The following is a 15263-nucleotide window of genomic DNA, read 5'->3' on the forward strand; positions in this document are numbered from 1 at the left end:
ATGGCAGCCTGTGGATTTCAAATCCCATTTTCACCAATGCTTCTGCAGGCAGAGGGAGAGAAAAGCGTTTTTTAATGGATATTGTCTCCCCTTCCCCTTTTTTGTAGCTGTGTATGCCTAAAGGGCTTGCTTTCAAGACACAAGCAGATTGCAGAGAACCTCAGTTCCACTCCTTCATTATTACCCGTGAAGATGGCTCGAGGACATTTGGATTTTCCCTCACGTTTTTTGAGGAAGTCACTAGCAAACAGATCTGCAGTGCAATGCAGACCCTGTATCATATGCACAATGCTGAATATGACATTCTTCACAGCCCTCCCACCAATGACAAGGAGAGCTGCAGCAGCACTGGGGACCTCAATGGCACCTCTGTCTCAAAGCTACAGCGGTTTAACTCCTATGACATCAGCAGAGACACTCTCTATGTCTCCAAGTGCATTTGTCTGATTACTCCAATGTCTTTCATGAAAGCTTGTAAGAAAGTTCTAGAACAGCTTCACCAAGCAGTGACTTCACCTCAGCCACCGCCGCTACCTTTAGAAAGCTACATCTACAATATTCTCTATGAGGTTCCTCTTCCTCCAGCAGGAAGGTCATTGAAGTTTTCAGGTGTTTATGGACCAATTATCTGCCAGAGGCCAAGCACCAATGAACTACCATTGTTTGATTTTCCTGTTAAAGAAGTTTTTGAATTGCTTGGAGTAGAAAATGTGGTTCAACTCTTTACCTGTGCCCTTTTGGAGTTTCAGATACTGCTTTATTCACAGCGTGAGTACTTGGGTTTTGTTTTCTTATCTTGTATTGGCACAAGATCTTACTGTGTCGTGAATGCTAAAAGCACCACAAACAGCAGAATAGCTGCATTAAAGTGGCATGAGCATGCTATTGCAGTCTGACTGATCTGTCTGCAGGTCTTCAGGTAAAGAAAAGCACTGTAAGGAGAGTGTTGCATTGGCTCCTGCTGTTAGACACCTAAACTTAAAACTGGCTTTTCACATAATCTCCTCTATTTGTGGTTTGGCTGACCCCTTTATTGTTGGCTCTGGAACTGTGCTAGTGGATAGAGCAGTTTGCCTTTTCCATGTTCCTGTCTAGCTGCTCAGCTGAATTCCCTGCTATCTCTGCAGAACTAGCCATGCATTCTGAAACAATACACAGTCAATAATGTATACCTTTGGTTCTGAAGAAGAGTTAATCATGCAAATACAGTTTTCTCTTGGAGTACCCAAAGTCACATTTTAGTTGTTACTTTGAAAGATAAGTACCTGAAAAAAGTTTTGACTGAGCTCAAATCCCAAATCTCCATGAAGGCCTTGAAACAGTTACAGCTCTGAAGGCACAGAGTTGAAGCTTGCTTTGAAGAGGATGGGCAGCAACTGAGGTGAAATAGCATGTTTATCAATTAGTGAGTAGTGTGGGACTGGTATCTATTTTCTGTGTTGAAATTTGTGGATGCTGGCCTTCTTACTCCACATCCTGTTGCTCTAACACAGACTATGTGGAATTATGCCAAAAGATAATTTCTGTACTTCTTTTATTTTGGCCCAAGCTGACTAACATTAGTCCAGACTCACCCATTCAGAATGGTGTGGTTTAAGCAGACAGCCTGCATTTTGAACACTACTTTATAGTAATGGTTAGGAAGCCTAAGAGATCCCAAGACAAATTCAGGGCTAGTCCATGGTGTTACTGAAATTTGTTTTCAGTGCTTACTTCCCTTGAGCTGTAACTGAAATAGGTAGAACATAGATAGCAACTATTTACAAAATATTACCTACATTTATCAGCAGCCTTCTCCAAGCATGAAATACAGATTTTATGTTGTGTGTTAAGATCTGTGCATAGACTAAAGCTAAGGATGGATCTGTGTGTACAATCAGGGTGATTAAAAGTCTGTAATGGCATCAGGGTGTTAAATTACAGTTGTATCATTTTATAGACACTGTGAACTGCAAGAGAAAAGCTGCACAGTAATTCAGATGCAGTCAAAAAAACTTACTGAACTCTGTAGTGGTTACTCGCTTGGATTTAAAAAACAAATTCAAAGCAAATCTTGAAATACTTGTCTAGCAGTCAAGTTTCTTTTGTGGTTTCCCCTGAAATGGATTAGGCATTGATATGTTTGAGATTCAGGGAGAGTTTCTGTGGACACCTGTGTCCCACCAGTGGAGGATTCGAACATGAGCACCCTTCCTGAAGAAAGGTGTGGTGCTGTTGGCCCCTGGAGGTGTCTGAGGTTCCTGTGGAGGGCTGGCAGCTCCATGTGTCCATCACCATGTGGGAGCAGTGCTCCTGGAGCTGCCTCCAGCCATCCCCTTGTGAGTGCTCTGTTGTTCCAGGCTGGAGCTCAGCTCACTTCTGGGCTAGCCTGCTGGATTCTGGCTTCTCTTTCCAAGCCCTTTTAATAGGTTCAGCTTTCTGTCTTGGGTCCTTTCCAGGTGTCTGATCAGTGGCTAATTAAAGAGGCTTAAAATAGCCCTGGAACACTTGAGTTTCTTGTTTGCAGGCTCAGACATTTGGAGTTCAGAGGGATGAGGGAGGATCAGTTAGGACACTTTCTGCCCACTGTTTCCCTGCCTCACCCCAAGCTTGGGCTGAGCTGGGCTGTGTTGTACATTTTATGGAGCTGTCTCATCTCTCTGTCAAGTTCTCATTTTAGTTTTTGGTTGAAAAGTCTTCCTTGAGTAGAAAAATAATTTTAGTTAATTGTTTGCTGTCTTCTGAGCCTCAGGCTTGGTGAACTGGCTGCAGCAGTGCCTTCTCAGTAATAGCAGGCAATTGTTTCTTTTTAAACATAGCTTCTCTTAAGGACTTTCTGAGGGATTTAATCTCTCTGCTTTTTTGTTCTGTTTTCTTTAGTTTTTGTTTGTTTGCCTCTGTTATTCTTTTCAACTGGAATATGGTGCTAATATATTCTCCTCTTTCTTCAGTATTGAGTAACATCTTCAGGTTGAGTAACATCTGTTTTTTGCTCTTTGTAAAGCAGGAAATATTGAATGGAGCTACAGGTGATTGTGCACTCAGTTCTAAGTGGAATCAGGGATTGCTTTACTTTTGTAAAGCCTTTTTCATGTTCTTGCATGCACACCACTGTGAGTCTAGGTTGTCCTTCAGAATATAAATACTGAGTTTTTAAATGTCCTTTGAGTTTGTTCAACCCAAGACAGCTGAGGTGACTGAGAAATTTCTTGTTCTCCTAGGTCAGGTGAGATTTTGATACTCATTGAGTGGATTTAGATTTAGAACAGTACATGTCAGGATCAGCAGATTTGTAAGATTTACTTGGAAAAATACCCCAAAAACAAACACACACAAAATAATGAAAGACCACCAAAATAAAAACCAAACCCCAAACCTCTTGGAGGTCTGGTGGAACTAGATCATCTTGAGGTCCCTTTCAACCCAAACCTTTTCATAATTATATGTCTCTATGAATTTGTTGCCAAGTGCAATCCTTTTGGAAACAAATTATTTTAGTGTTTTAAGTTTCAGTCAGTCCTTGGAGTAGGAGTAACTTCTCTTGGCAGTGAAAGTGTTTTGGTTTAAGATTCCTTTGACATGTTTCTGACTTGATGCTTCTGGAAATTCTTCTTTTGTCCCACTATGTTGGCAGAGCCTTGTGTATTTTGGATTGCTGTAAGCCAAGTGCAGGGAATGAATGCCTCAACTGGATTGTCCTGTTGAGAGACCTGTCTACCATTTGGAAAAGTGCCAGAGAGGGAGGAATTTGAGGATGCTGCTAGTGCTGAGGAACTCTGGAGAGAGTCAGTGGTGCTGGAGGCCTGTGGGAAGTGCCCTTGCCAGATATTCTGTGGGAGCTGGTTTGCATTCCTGCAATTGATGTTGCTCTTGTAACTGTGAAATAGACTTATTCCTTATCTCAGAGAGCACCTAGAGCTCTTCTGAAAAGTGTGTACTGAGTTAAGACAGCTGTGAAATCTGCTTGGAGGTAATTTTTCTAAACAGCTAGAAACAAAAAACGGAGAAATGTAATGCACTGCTGCCACAGACTGTGCTCTAGGACAGTTTTATTTTCTGGGTGGCAGCTGTCTGCTGCCATGTTACAGTACAAATAAGGGTTTCTTTCTGCTCTGCCTTTGAATCCTCCTCATCTTTGTTCATTTGTTTAAAATAATGTTCATTCTGGAGATTTAAGGTATTAATGTCTTTGCAGTATTACTCTGTGCTGCCTAGCTCTGATCTCTTGCATAGGACACTCTGGTTATGCCTCCAGTATTTAGGAACCTTGCTGCTTGAATCCCTCTATCAGACACACAACAGGAGATACTTCACCCCACTGCTTCTGCTAACCACAGCTGGCTCTTACTGCAGCTACAGGGCTTTTTGATGTGCCTTGTGAGTGACTTGACAAATACAACAGCATTTCATTGTGATCCATGAAGTAGGAAAATTAAAAGGAAAAAGTGTTCCAAAATGTGATGGTATAATTGTTTTAAATTTGGCTGAGTCAGAGGATTTCTGTGGGCACTTGACAGACTTCTCTCTGGTAGAATGTGAAAACGGGGAGGTGGAATTATGGTTTCTAGAGCTGCCAGCTTCTTCCCATCCTGTTCCTCTTTTTCCAGGCACAGGACCTCTCTATTTATTCTTTTATTTTTGAAATCTTGTACAGATAAATATTATTGTGTAACTTCTCATACACACTTTAAGAGATAATGTATTTTATTTACAGCAGTTGGTTAGAGTAACAAATCATGCTTTTTCTGTGTTCTTAAGTGGCCATATTAAAAAAAGTAGTGGATTTTCTTTTCCTTGCCCAGTGATCAGTTAAGCACTTTCCCATCTAACAGTGCCCTAGTCATATGTCATTATTTCCCCACTAGTACTTGTGTACAATACTAGGCCAAAAGATCATGTCATTGACTCCAGAAAAAGCACATTCTGATTTCAAGGACAAGAGCAACAGCACTGCTGAAACACTTCTTCACTCTTGTAATCTTTTTGTTGTTGTTTTTTTTTAATCTTCTCTAATTCTTTGGTACAAGAATTGTGCTGCTTGCTTCTTTAAACCCAAAACTCCCTCCATACCCTCTCTGGGTAGGTATAACTTATGAAAACATAGGAGTTATTTTGGTTTATATTTTCATGCTTCTTGCCTTTGTCCTTGCCTTTTGCCAGTAGCAGAATGCAGTCACTGTTACTTGCAGGCTGCAGCTGGGCAAGCCAGATCTTTGGGAGTGGTTTAAGCCTTGTGGATATCCCAGGATCAGAGAGCTGCTTTTGCAGAGAGCTCCCTGGCAGGAGGTGGCTGCCCACTGGATAGAAACTCTGACCTATTGATGTTACTGTATAATTAATGTGGAAGGCTGATACTAAAGTTAGCCTAATGACAAAGGGAGAAGTTGTATTTAAATTATCCAGCAGGATCAGACAGGGGGTTTTGTGTAGTAGGAAAACACTGTTTCTATTTTAAGACTTGTACTTCCAGATAAACAAGCTGAATACAAACCAGCTAGCTGCAATGTTTGTGTATCTATGGCTACATTTAAAGGTCCTTTAAAAAGTGAAGAAAATAGGGTATGGAATAGAATCTTCCTCTTCCCAAAGCTTATCATTAATTCATCACTTCTTTGCAGTCAGGCTGTGATTAAAGCTGCAAACCCATATGTAGGTGTGCAGACAGAAGCTGGTGTCCAGGCAGAGTAGGGGAGTTTTGCTGTGATGTTCATTGGTATTTCACTCCAAATAAGCTTTTGGCAAAAGCTTTAACCTGTTTAAGCTGTTCTCACCTGTTCTGGTTGAAGGGTCCTTCATGGCAGGTCTGCTGTGACAGGTAGTTCCATCAAACCATCAACCAATAACCTTTTCCACCAGCCCTGCTTGATGTGAAGATTAAAAGTCAAAAGCGTAAGTTGCAGAATTATGGGTGATGTTAGCAAAACCTGTGCTGAGTTCCTCTTAGGTTGTGGGGCTCTTTGCAGACCCCAAACTCTGCAACTTTTTCCCCAGACAAAATAAATCTTGAATGCCAAGAACTGAATTTATTGGCCTTTCTTTTTTCTGCTGTCTGAAGTCTTGAGTGGAGGCTGGCCAAAAGATAGAATCAAAGCCATCAACTTGGGAAGTGCTCTGTTAAGCTGAATTTTTCTCCAGAGTGTTTAGAACAAATGTTATTCTTGCAGTTTCCATCTGCCCTCTGTGACAGTGTGCAACAGCTTCAGAAACCTCAGCAGCTGAGCCTGCCCATTCAGGTGTCTTTTTCAGTTTCACAGTGTCTGTAGTTGTGTGAAAGGTGAAGACCAGGCATCCCCCACACCTTAATACTCACATATGAAGGTTACTGACTTTTTCTCTTCCTTGTATTCCCTCCACTTTCCTGGCTGGAGCTGGATGTTGTTGCAGTATCATGAAAAGGCATCCTGTGTCTCCAGTTTGTGCTGCATTTATAGCCTGACAGAAGGCAGGAATTGCCCTAGTTGTGTGAGTGTTTTATACCCTTTCCAGCCTGGCAGCTGGAAGGCAGTTGGGATGTTTCAGCAGCTGTATTGGAACATACATCTGGTGCTGCCTCCCCCTTTATGGGATTTCAAAAACCCTTGGAGATGACTCTGTAGTTACAGATGAAGGGGATGCAATGTTTGCTCAGCAGTGTGAACTGCTGTAGCCACCAGTGCTACATAAAAAGATGTCTCAGTGTGTTGCACAGGTATTTTAACACTGCTTCTAAGTTCTAGGAGGACATGAGTTGTTTTTACATTGAACTGAGGCTTTGGTCATGCATTGCAAAGGCTAAACAAAGCTGATCCTTTTCATTTTCTGCATAGTTATTTCAGTCACACTGTTGGGTTGGCTGCTATACAGCATGCTTTATGGACATTTAAACACTCTTTGAAAAAATGTTTATCTGAGAGATACCAGATGCCTTGGGTTTCATCCAAGGCTTCCATAGAAAGCCCTGAGCACAGAGAAAAGAAATTATTTCTGATGTGTTTCTTAGCTGATTACAATATTGCTTGTGTTCAAACTGGTGCTCCTGGTGACCCTGGTATAGGTAGCAGAAAGTGACTTAGCATGCATTAAGGGTTAGTTTGCTCATTTCCATATGACTTGTAGAATGACCTACTTTGGGTTGAGCTCTCTTTGTTGTTTCAGCAAAATGTGCTGGGTGTGCAGGTCTGGGTTTTCATTATGATGCCACTCAGCTAGCACTGGGTTTTGTGGTTTCTGTTTTCAAGCAACTTCTCATTTCTTTAATTTAAATTGATTTACTTAAAAGTATTTGTGAAAAAAAATTTAATTTTCTTGATGTTTTTCAGATTATCAGAGGCTGATGACAGTGGCAGAGACCATCACAGCACTAATGTTTCCATTTCAGTGGCAGCATGTGTATGTTCCTATCCTTCCAGCATCCCTCCTTCATTTTCTAGATGCTCCTGTCCCTTACCTCATGGGCTTGCACTCTAATGGACTGGATGATAGGTCTAAGCTGGAACTTCCTCAAGAGGTGAGAGGAGCTTGTCTTGATTGATTAAATACTGTCCATGACTATGAGGGAAGTGAGAAATGATCCAAAACACAAGTGCGAACTGTACCAGCCATTGCCAAGTTCTTGCTGGCTCTGATTTGGGATAGGTCTTTTTTCTTAGAGATGCTGACAAAAATTTGGTGAAAAAGATAAAGCCCTGCTTTTGAGATTGTCTGCTCTGATAGAATTCAACTGTAATTTTACAGGAACTGATGTACTGGGGTTACAGAGAGACCATTTTTGTGCTGGAAAAATTACCCTTGTAATGCTGGGAAGTGCAGTGTGAATTCCCCAGCTGTGGCCAAAAGGTTGTGGTGGTGAGTGAGAAGAGCTCAGCTGGCATCAGCACTGGGCTGGTTCCTGCTGTGTGGGCTTAGGCTGGATTTCCCTGCCCTGGACTTCTCTCCTGGGGTTGGCTTGCATGGACCCAGCCTGCCAGATGTGTGCACAGAACCATTTCAGATTTTCTCCTGGAGTGCCAGCTTCAGTGTGCAGCAGAATGTCAGCGTGTCCCTGGGCCACTGCTGCTGGTTGGGATGCTGCTGAGGAGCCCTGGGAGCAGCAGCCCAGGTCAGGGAGAAGGAAATGCTCTGTACAGCTCCTGCAACTCTTCCTTGGGGCTGGCACTGCCTTCAGCCTGCCTAGAGATTGTCCTCATTTATTTGATCCCCCTGTTCAGTTCACAGCACTCCTTGGGGATGTGCCCAGAGAGTTTAAGGGCTGCTTGGGAGGATCAAGGCACTACCCAGGGCAGCAGAGGAAATGTCTGACCCCTGCTTACTTGTAGGTGTAACTTTTAAGGGGTGGAACTGTGTAAATCATGGGGAACACCCTACTTAGAGGCCCTGGTAGGATTCTCTGCCTTTTTCTCTGACTCTGGGTTTTCTTCTATTGCCATTTGCATTTCTGGGAAAGCAGAAGCGTGGCAGGCCCAGGGTTTTGTGGTGGTGGTGGTTTTTGTTTTCATTATCAGGCAGTGCTGCAGCATAGCTTGACACAAAAAAACCCTTCCCTTTTAGAAAAGCTGCGTGAAATTAAAGACAAGATATTTTTGTGAACCTCCAGTCTGGTCTCCATGCCAACATTGCTCTTTTTCTCAAATCCATATGCTGGTAGTTTTCATTTGTTTTTCCTGGCAAGTTTGAAGTAAAACTTTTTTTTTCAAACTGTATTTTTTTTCTATGAAAACTCAAGTGTTTAATCTCTTGATTTCTTCATTGTCTGGCTCTTTTTTTTAAATTTTCCACTGGCAGAATTAATAACAGAATATTGTATGTTCTTGTCATGAAAACAACAGTCTATTGCTTTGGTTTACTATTTTTTCAGAATTTTGGCTGTACTGACAGGCCTAATTAATATGGTTAGTACACTTTTTAGAGAGAATAGCTGATGAAATAAAATGCATGTGTGGATATGCATGTTAATGTGCACCATGGATGTTTTCACTGTTACTACAAGCTTCTAAAAGACTGTCCTCCTTTTGTAAAGAGCTTCCTCATTTTAAAATCACTGTAATACTTTCAACTAAATGAACATATTTTAATTTCAAATAGACATTTCAGTTATTTAAAAGATAAATAGTTTTTGGAAGGGATTTATCAGGTTATTTTGGAGGTTTAAAGTAAGGCAGGTAATCTATTTTTAGATGTTTGAAATGAAATCCAAGTACTATTAAAAAGTGATCTGACACCTCAATGTACATTTTGTTTTACAGGTAGCCTTTTATGTGAAGGTGGAGGAGTAGATTTTTGCTAGTATCTTACATAGATGAGAATTGTCTGTGAGGGGAGGACTGACAAGGCAGAAAGCAGCAGCAACATGCCCATGTGGTGGAATTTGCTGTGAGACTTCCTTGTCCTTGTGAAGTTCCAGCTTTTCTCTTTCTTCTTTGAAGAGTGAGCTCTTAAAACTTTGTGCACAATGAGTTTGAGCTAGTCTGAGAAATCCCCTTGGTAGTCACTGCTGGGTAAGGTTTCTTGTGAGCTGTTGAATCCTTTGCATTGCAGGCTGGAGATGGAGCTGTGGCATAGAAATGGACTGGAGACTCCATTCTCTTAGGAAATACTAAAAAGTTATCCTGGACCAAGAGATTTGTTTATTCAAGGGGTTAAGTAGACTAGGAAGAACAGGAGCTCACTATTATTGAGGTTTTCATCGTAGGGAGTTTGCTTTAAAAAGCCCAGCTAACCAAGAAAGAAACCCAAACAAGCCCCCATAGAACAGCAAACAAAAACTGCCAAGGAACATGAATAATGTGTTGTTGTAGAACAGTAGAAGAGGACATATGGATTCCATTATTTGTACTTCAATAGAGACAAATTTATCATCACTATCAGAGGGGCTATTAATATATTTAGCGTTGTTTATCTCTGAAGTTTGGAATGCATGTCAACCTTTATGAACTCATCAGGGTTATATGAGGAGCTCCTCTAGGCTCCTGATATCAGAATTTTCCTCACTTGTCACAAAGGGTATACAAAGAGCTGTTCTGTCTTGTAATTTATTCTGAGTTCTGCAAAAAAAAAATTTTTCTTTGTCTTGAAACTGCCTAAGCTGCATCTGTGTTCCTAATCTATTTATGTGGATGTGTGGGACAGCTGCTGTAAAAGAAAGCAATATCAGATTTAAGCAGGGGCCAGAGAGGTGAGCTTTGAGAGAAAATCTAGTTAGTGCTTCTCAGTTGAAGGGCATTGTGGAAGAAAATAATATTGCTGTCTAGCCCAGCATGGATACCTCAGTGTCACCATAGACTTCTTCATTGTGGTTTTATAATGAAGTTTTAAAAGGACTAGTTTGTCTTGCTCAAAGTGTTTTAGGCTAATAATGTGAGAATGCTGTGTGTCCCACGTCAGTTAGGTTTGGTTTGGTCTAAGTCTTGCACACATACGCCTTAAAGCTTGTTTTGGTGGCAGCCTCCCATATTTGGGTCACATCTGGTGTTTCCAGGGGATGCTTTACCATGTGAGCATGGAAATCCAGCTGTATCCTAGAAGTTAATGCTTGTAGCAGATGATGATTAAAATCTCCAACAAAAAAGTTGTGTTAGTACAATTTTAGGTTAATTCAATTTTAGGTTATCCTTTGGGTACATCAGAGCAGTCCTTGATGGAGAATTCATTGAAGACCAGCAATGACCTGCAGAGCTGACTCTGTAGCCCAGTGAAACCAGGAAATGCTGGGGTTTGGTGTGAGTTGAGTTTCTTGTGGATGCCAGCAGCAGAATGCTTTTTCTCACAGGTGCTGCTGCTTTGCTGAGGGCTCTGTGTGTGCAGGAGCATCCTTGTGGTTTCCCTGGCAGCTGCACCAGGGGCTTGTGAGGAACCCAGAAGGGAAGGGAGGGCATGGGAAAAGCTGTGCCAGAATGGGGTGCTGCAGATGTCAAAGGGGAAGGGAAGAACCTGTGGCTGTTTGAGGTGTTGCTGGCAGAAGTGTGCTTTGTTTATCAGTGAAACTCATCAATAAAAGTGGTTTTAGCAGCTTCCTCACAGATCACAAACCTAGCAAGTACTGAACTAAGATTAGGTTTTTTGATGTGTGTTTGCATTTCCTTCTAAAGAAACTTCTGCAGTGCTACAGAAATACATTTTTAACAAGCAAGTTAAACCATTTCGTGCAGCAGGATTTTCATGTGTATCTCACCACTCTAATTTAGGAGAATGGTAGAAATTGAAATTATTTTCAGTGGAAATAAGCAATGCTGAGTTTCCAGCACTGGTGAAATCAAAGTAGTACCTCATTAAAAAGCCTATTTTTAATGAAGTGATCCCAAGGGTCTTGGGCAATAGCTTTTCCTGTCAGAAAAGTTGAAAGACTTGAAAACCTAAAATGCATTTTCTCTCCTAGTATAAGACAGATTATATATATTCTCAGAGTTTTTATTTCAGCCATTAAAAGGATGATTTAGTGCTAAACCTGAAGAAATTCTGTGGGTTTTTATTTTTGTATGTTGTTTCAGAAGATAAGAAAGGTCTCCTGAAAAGCCTTTTTTCTTCTGATGCTAACACATTAGACCAAGATAATTATTGAAAGATCATCACTGCTCTGTATGCATTCTTAGGCTATGTGCTGCTGGTTTGATCCTTGATAATACTGCAAATTTCTTGGCAAGCCTCAGTTTTATATTTTCTTGTACTGCAGTGTGAGCAGCCACCTGAGGAGTTCCTGAAGGCTGCAGTGGCTTTGGGCTGTAAGCTGTTCTCACTCCCAAATTGTGGGCTGGCATGGAGGACAGCAGTGCTGACAATAAGTGCAGAAAGTGCCCACTGGCTTACAGGAGTGGCACATTATGGTGGTGTTCACAGGAGTCCCAGGATGAGGCAAGAGATGAGAATGTTGACTCCATGTTTTAGAAGGCTTGATTTATTATTTTATTAAAACTATACTAAAAGAATAGAAGAAAGGATTTCATCAGAAGGCTAGCTAAGAATAGAAAAGGAATGATAACAAAAGCTCCTGACTCTGAGAGTCCAAGCCAGCTGACTGTGATTGGCCATTAATTAGAAACAACTCTATGAGACCAATCCCAGATGCACCTGTTGCATTCCACAGCAGCAGATAACCATTGTTTACATTTTGCTTCTGAGGCCTCTCAGCTTCTCAGGAGAAAAAGTCCTAAGGATTTTTCATAAAACATGTCTGTGACAGCCCAGGAGCATCCTGCAGATGGGAGGCCCTCTGGAGACCTTGCCCCAAGTCAGCCATGTGTGCACACAGCTGCACATCCATGTTCTCTGTGTGCAGGGGGCACTGGGGGGTGTTTGCAAGGTGAGGGCCAAATGCCCAAAGGTGATACAGGCTGGAGATCAGTGGGCTTCAGTCTCTCAGTGCTGTATTGGAGCAGAAGCTGAATAATTTCCTTCTGTGCCTTTGAGCAGAGCTGAAAGGAAGGATGAGAGCTTGATGCAGGCCCTGCTAGATCTGTGTGGGGCTTTGGCCCTTATGGTACCTCAGGTCAGACTAAAGAATTGCAGTTGTCTTTTGCTTTTGGGATGGATGGGTGTGCTCCAGACCCCATTAAGGCCATGGAAAGTGGTGCTGTTGGCTTCAGGGAACCAGGCATTGGCACCAGGCACACAAACACTGATTTGCTTAGATTGACATTTCTAAGGTTTGTAAGGATGTCACCTGGACACCCTGTTACTTGGAATGCTAAAAGTTTATGGGAAGGACAGGTTTTTAAGTTAGGATGTGACATCCTTGTTCCTTAGTGTAATGTCTCAGGAGAACCTTTTATGTAGATGATGTAATGTGTCCTCTCCTGTGACAGGCTGCTATTGAACTGAAGTGATGTTTAACTGTTTTGGGGTTTCCTTTGATCAGAAAACTGATGTGTAAGCAAGAAATAAAAGAATATGACTGTTCTAGAGACCTGAAATACCAAGTACCTAACTTAAGGATCCTCTTTCAATTATATCTCTACTTACACATGTTGCCAAGTATCTTTTCTTTGTATCATTTTAGTTTTGTGTGAGTAAAATAATAAACTGTATGCATGTAGAGAACTGTCAGCTATTTACAACCCACTCAGCCATGCTGCCCCCACAGACAAAATAACTAAAGCCTTGTGGCCAAAGAACTCCTGTTTTTCTGCTTTGTGTACTTGCCCAGTTCCTAGCATGCAAAATGCTTTGGATGACCATGATTTCATAAATAATGAGTGCCTTGTAATTTTTCTTACTTTTTAAGCAGGGGAACCTTCTCTCCTTACTGTATTCCATTCTGTTGGATCTACAGTGTGGCAGCATAGCGAGATTGACTGCTCTGGTGTCTGTCACTGATTTACTTCAGATTTCATTTTCACAGAAGAATACTGGTTTGGTACCTCTTGAAGGGCTTGTGCATGGAGATGTTTTTGCCATTTCTGTTCCCTGAGGAGCATGGCCTTTTCAGAAGTTTGTGTGCAATTCTTGAGGATGACCTCAGCTTCCCTGAGTTCAGAGAGGCTAAAGTCACCTATGGAATCTTTGCTTATGGATAGTCCTCTATCTTATGTGTTATTCAGCTGGCACTGGGTAACTACAGACTGTCCCTGAAAATATTCTTTACACTCTATTTAGAGTATTGCTGCACACTGACTTTTTAAAAAATGCTTCCATATAGGCCAGTTTCTGGAAAATGTAATTACAAGCTGCATGATAAGCAATCATTGTTAGGAGCTCAGAGTATTTAAACTGTGTGTATTGCTCTTAGAGAGGAGCCCTGCAGAAGGGAAAATCACACATTGGAAGAATTAACCAGGTGTTAGCCCGGATATTTATGAGCAATTTTAGCAAACAATGAATTTGGCTTTTTCTTCCATTAGCAAGGAGTTTAATTTCAGTGTGAGGATTAGGATTTCTACATGGCTAAGGTTAATGTTTGATTTCTTTTTGGCCAAGTGCTTTGTGGCTACAACCAAGCTTATTAAGCAAGAGTGATGTTTTCTGCAGAATCTGATCCAAAAAGGAAGCAAAGTTGAATGGCATCAATTAAAGAAAGTTGTAAAAGGAAGTAATACAATTAAACTGGTTGAAGAGTTTCTTATTGAGTCTGTCTTGCCATTTTGCAGACTGCTTGAGGCAAATTCAATGCTTTTTGTTTCTCCCTCAGCACTGATTGGTAGGCATTGTGCCTGGTTTCAAAGCTTTATTTCTCTCCTGTCTTGAAATGCTTACAGTGTTTCTGACAAATACCAGCTGATTTGACTTCTGATTGTCACAGAACCATGGGTACAGTGGGAGCCTTGAAGCTCCTCAGTTAACGTGCTTGCTTCAGATGCTGCCTTGGAGCAGTGCTGATATTAGGGGAATTTCAGCAATCACACCTGCCCTGCATAAAAACTTTCTAAGATGCACTAGAAACTGTTGGAGAATCAATGTGTTAATTCTCTTTATTGACCTTGGATTCCTTTGCAACACCTAATTAAATTTGTGATTTAATTTCCAGTAAAGGATCTATACAAGAGATATCAAATTGTTTCGTATGCTTTCCTTTGAGCATAAGAAATCAATCTTCATATTGAAGGGTTAGAACATTAGGAAATAGAGATCTGGATTTATGCTTTCCTTTGTAACTATGGGTCATATTGTAGCAGGGCATGAACTGGACTAGCTCTGTACAAGCTAGTGTAATATGTCCAGTGGAATTCTGCTTTAAGAATTCTTTTTCAGTTTAAATGTTGAAGCTCAATAAGATATTTGTGTTTTAAGGAGAGTTGACACCCTCTGTTCTATAGAAACCTGTCACAAATACTAAATGTATATTTTCATAAGTTTACTTCAAGGAACAGGTCTTGTCAGGCACAGCTTATTCTAGTCTACCTATGGTCAGTCCCACAGAAATTCTTACCAGAACTCCTTGTAGCTCTGATTTCTGGGATCATTCACCATTCATTCCATGTGAGGTTGATATCTTCTAATTTTTTATTTCCAATTAAATTGTGCTGGTGCTTCCATCCTCCTGCACTTACTGAATCACAGGGAGTAGCTGGAGATATGTCAGTTCTCATAGACCTGAAAAGTGTTGTTGCTGCCAAGCTGTAGTGAGGCCTGAATTCAGGGATGGCTCCTAGAATGATGCCATGCAGTTAGGTTGGAAGTACCCCCCAATCTGAGTGAAATATTTTGTATGGTGAAGGTTAAACAGAACAGAGACAGTCCATGATGATTCTGCAGTGAAGAGAAACTGAAATGCTTCCACAGAAGAACAAAGTTACTTCTCTATTCTTAACTTTCCAGGCAGGTTTCACACATGACTGGGGTTCTTGCTCTGATGTGTGTAGTTATGTAATGTCTTGAAC

The 15263-nt window shown here is 41.2% G+C and overlaps 1 protein-coding gene across 3 annotated transcripts in view; it reads left to right on the forward strand.

Moving 5' to 3' along the window:
- DENND5A (DENN domain containing 5A) overlaps positions 1–15263 on the forward strand; it is a 62751-nt gene that overhangs the window by 20168 nt on the left and 27320 nt on the right. For all 3 annotated transcript variants that reach the window (XM_036383573.2, XM_036383570.2, XM_036383571.2), the window contains 2 exons: positions 108–768; positions 7278–7465. In XM_036383573.2, coding sequence (XP_036239466.1) covers positions 108–768; positions 7278–7465 — 849 coding nt within the window. The remainder of the gene's footprint in view (positions 1–107; positions 769–7277; positions 7466–15263) is intronic.

This window comes from Molothrus ater, chromosome 6 (genome assembly GCF_012460135.2).
Source record: "Molothrus ater isolate BHLD 08-10-18 breed brown headed cowbird chromosome 6, BPBGC_Mater_1.1, whole genome shotgun sequence".
In the NCBI taxonomy this organism is placed as follows: Eukaryota; Metazoa; Chordata; class Aves; order Passeriformes; family Icteridae; genus Molothrus; species Molothrus ater.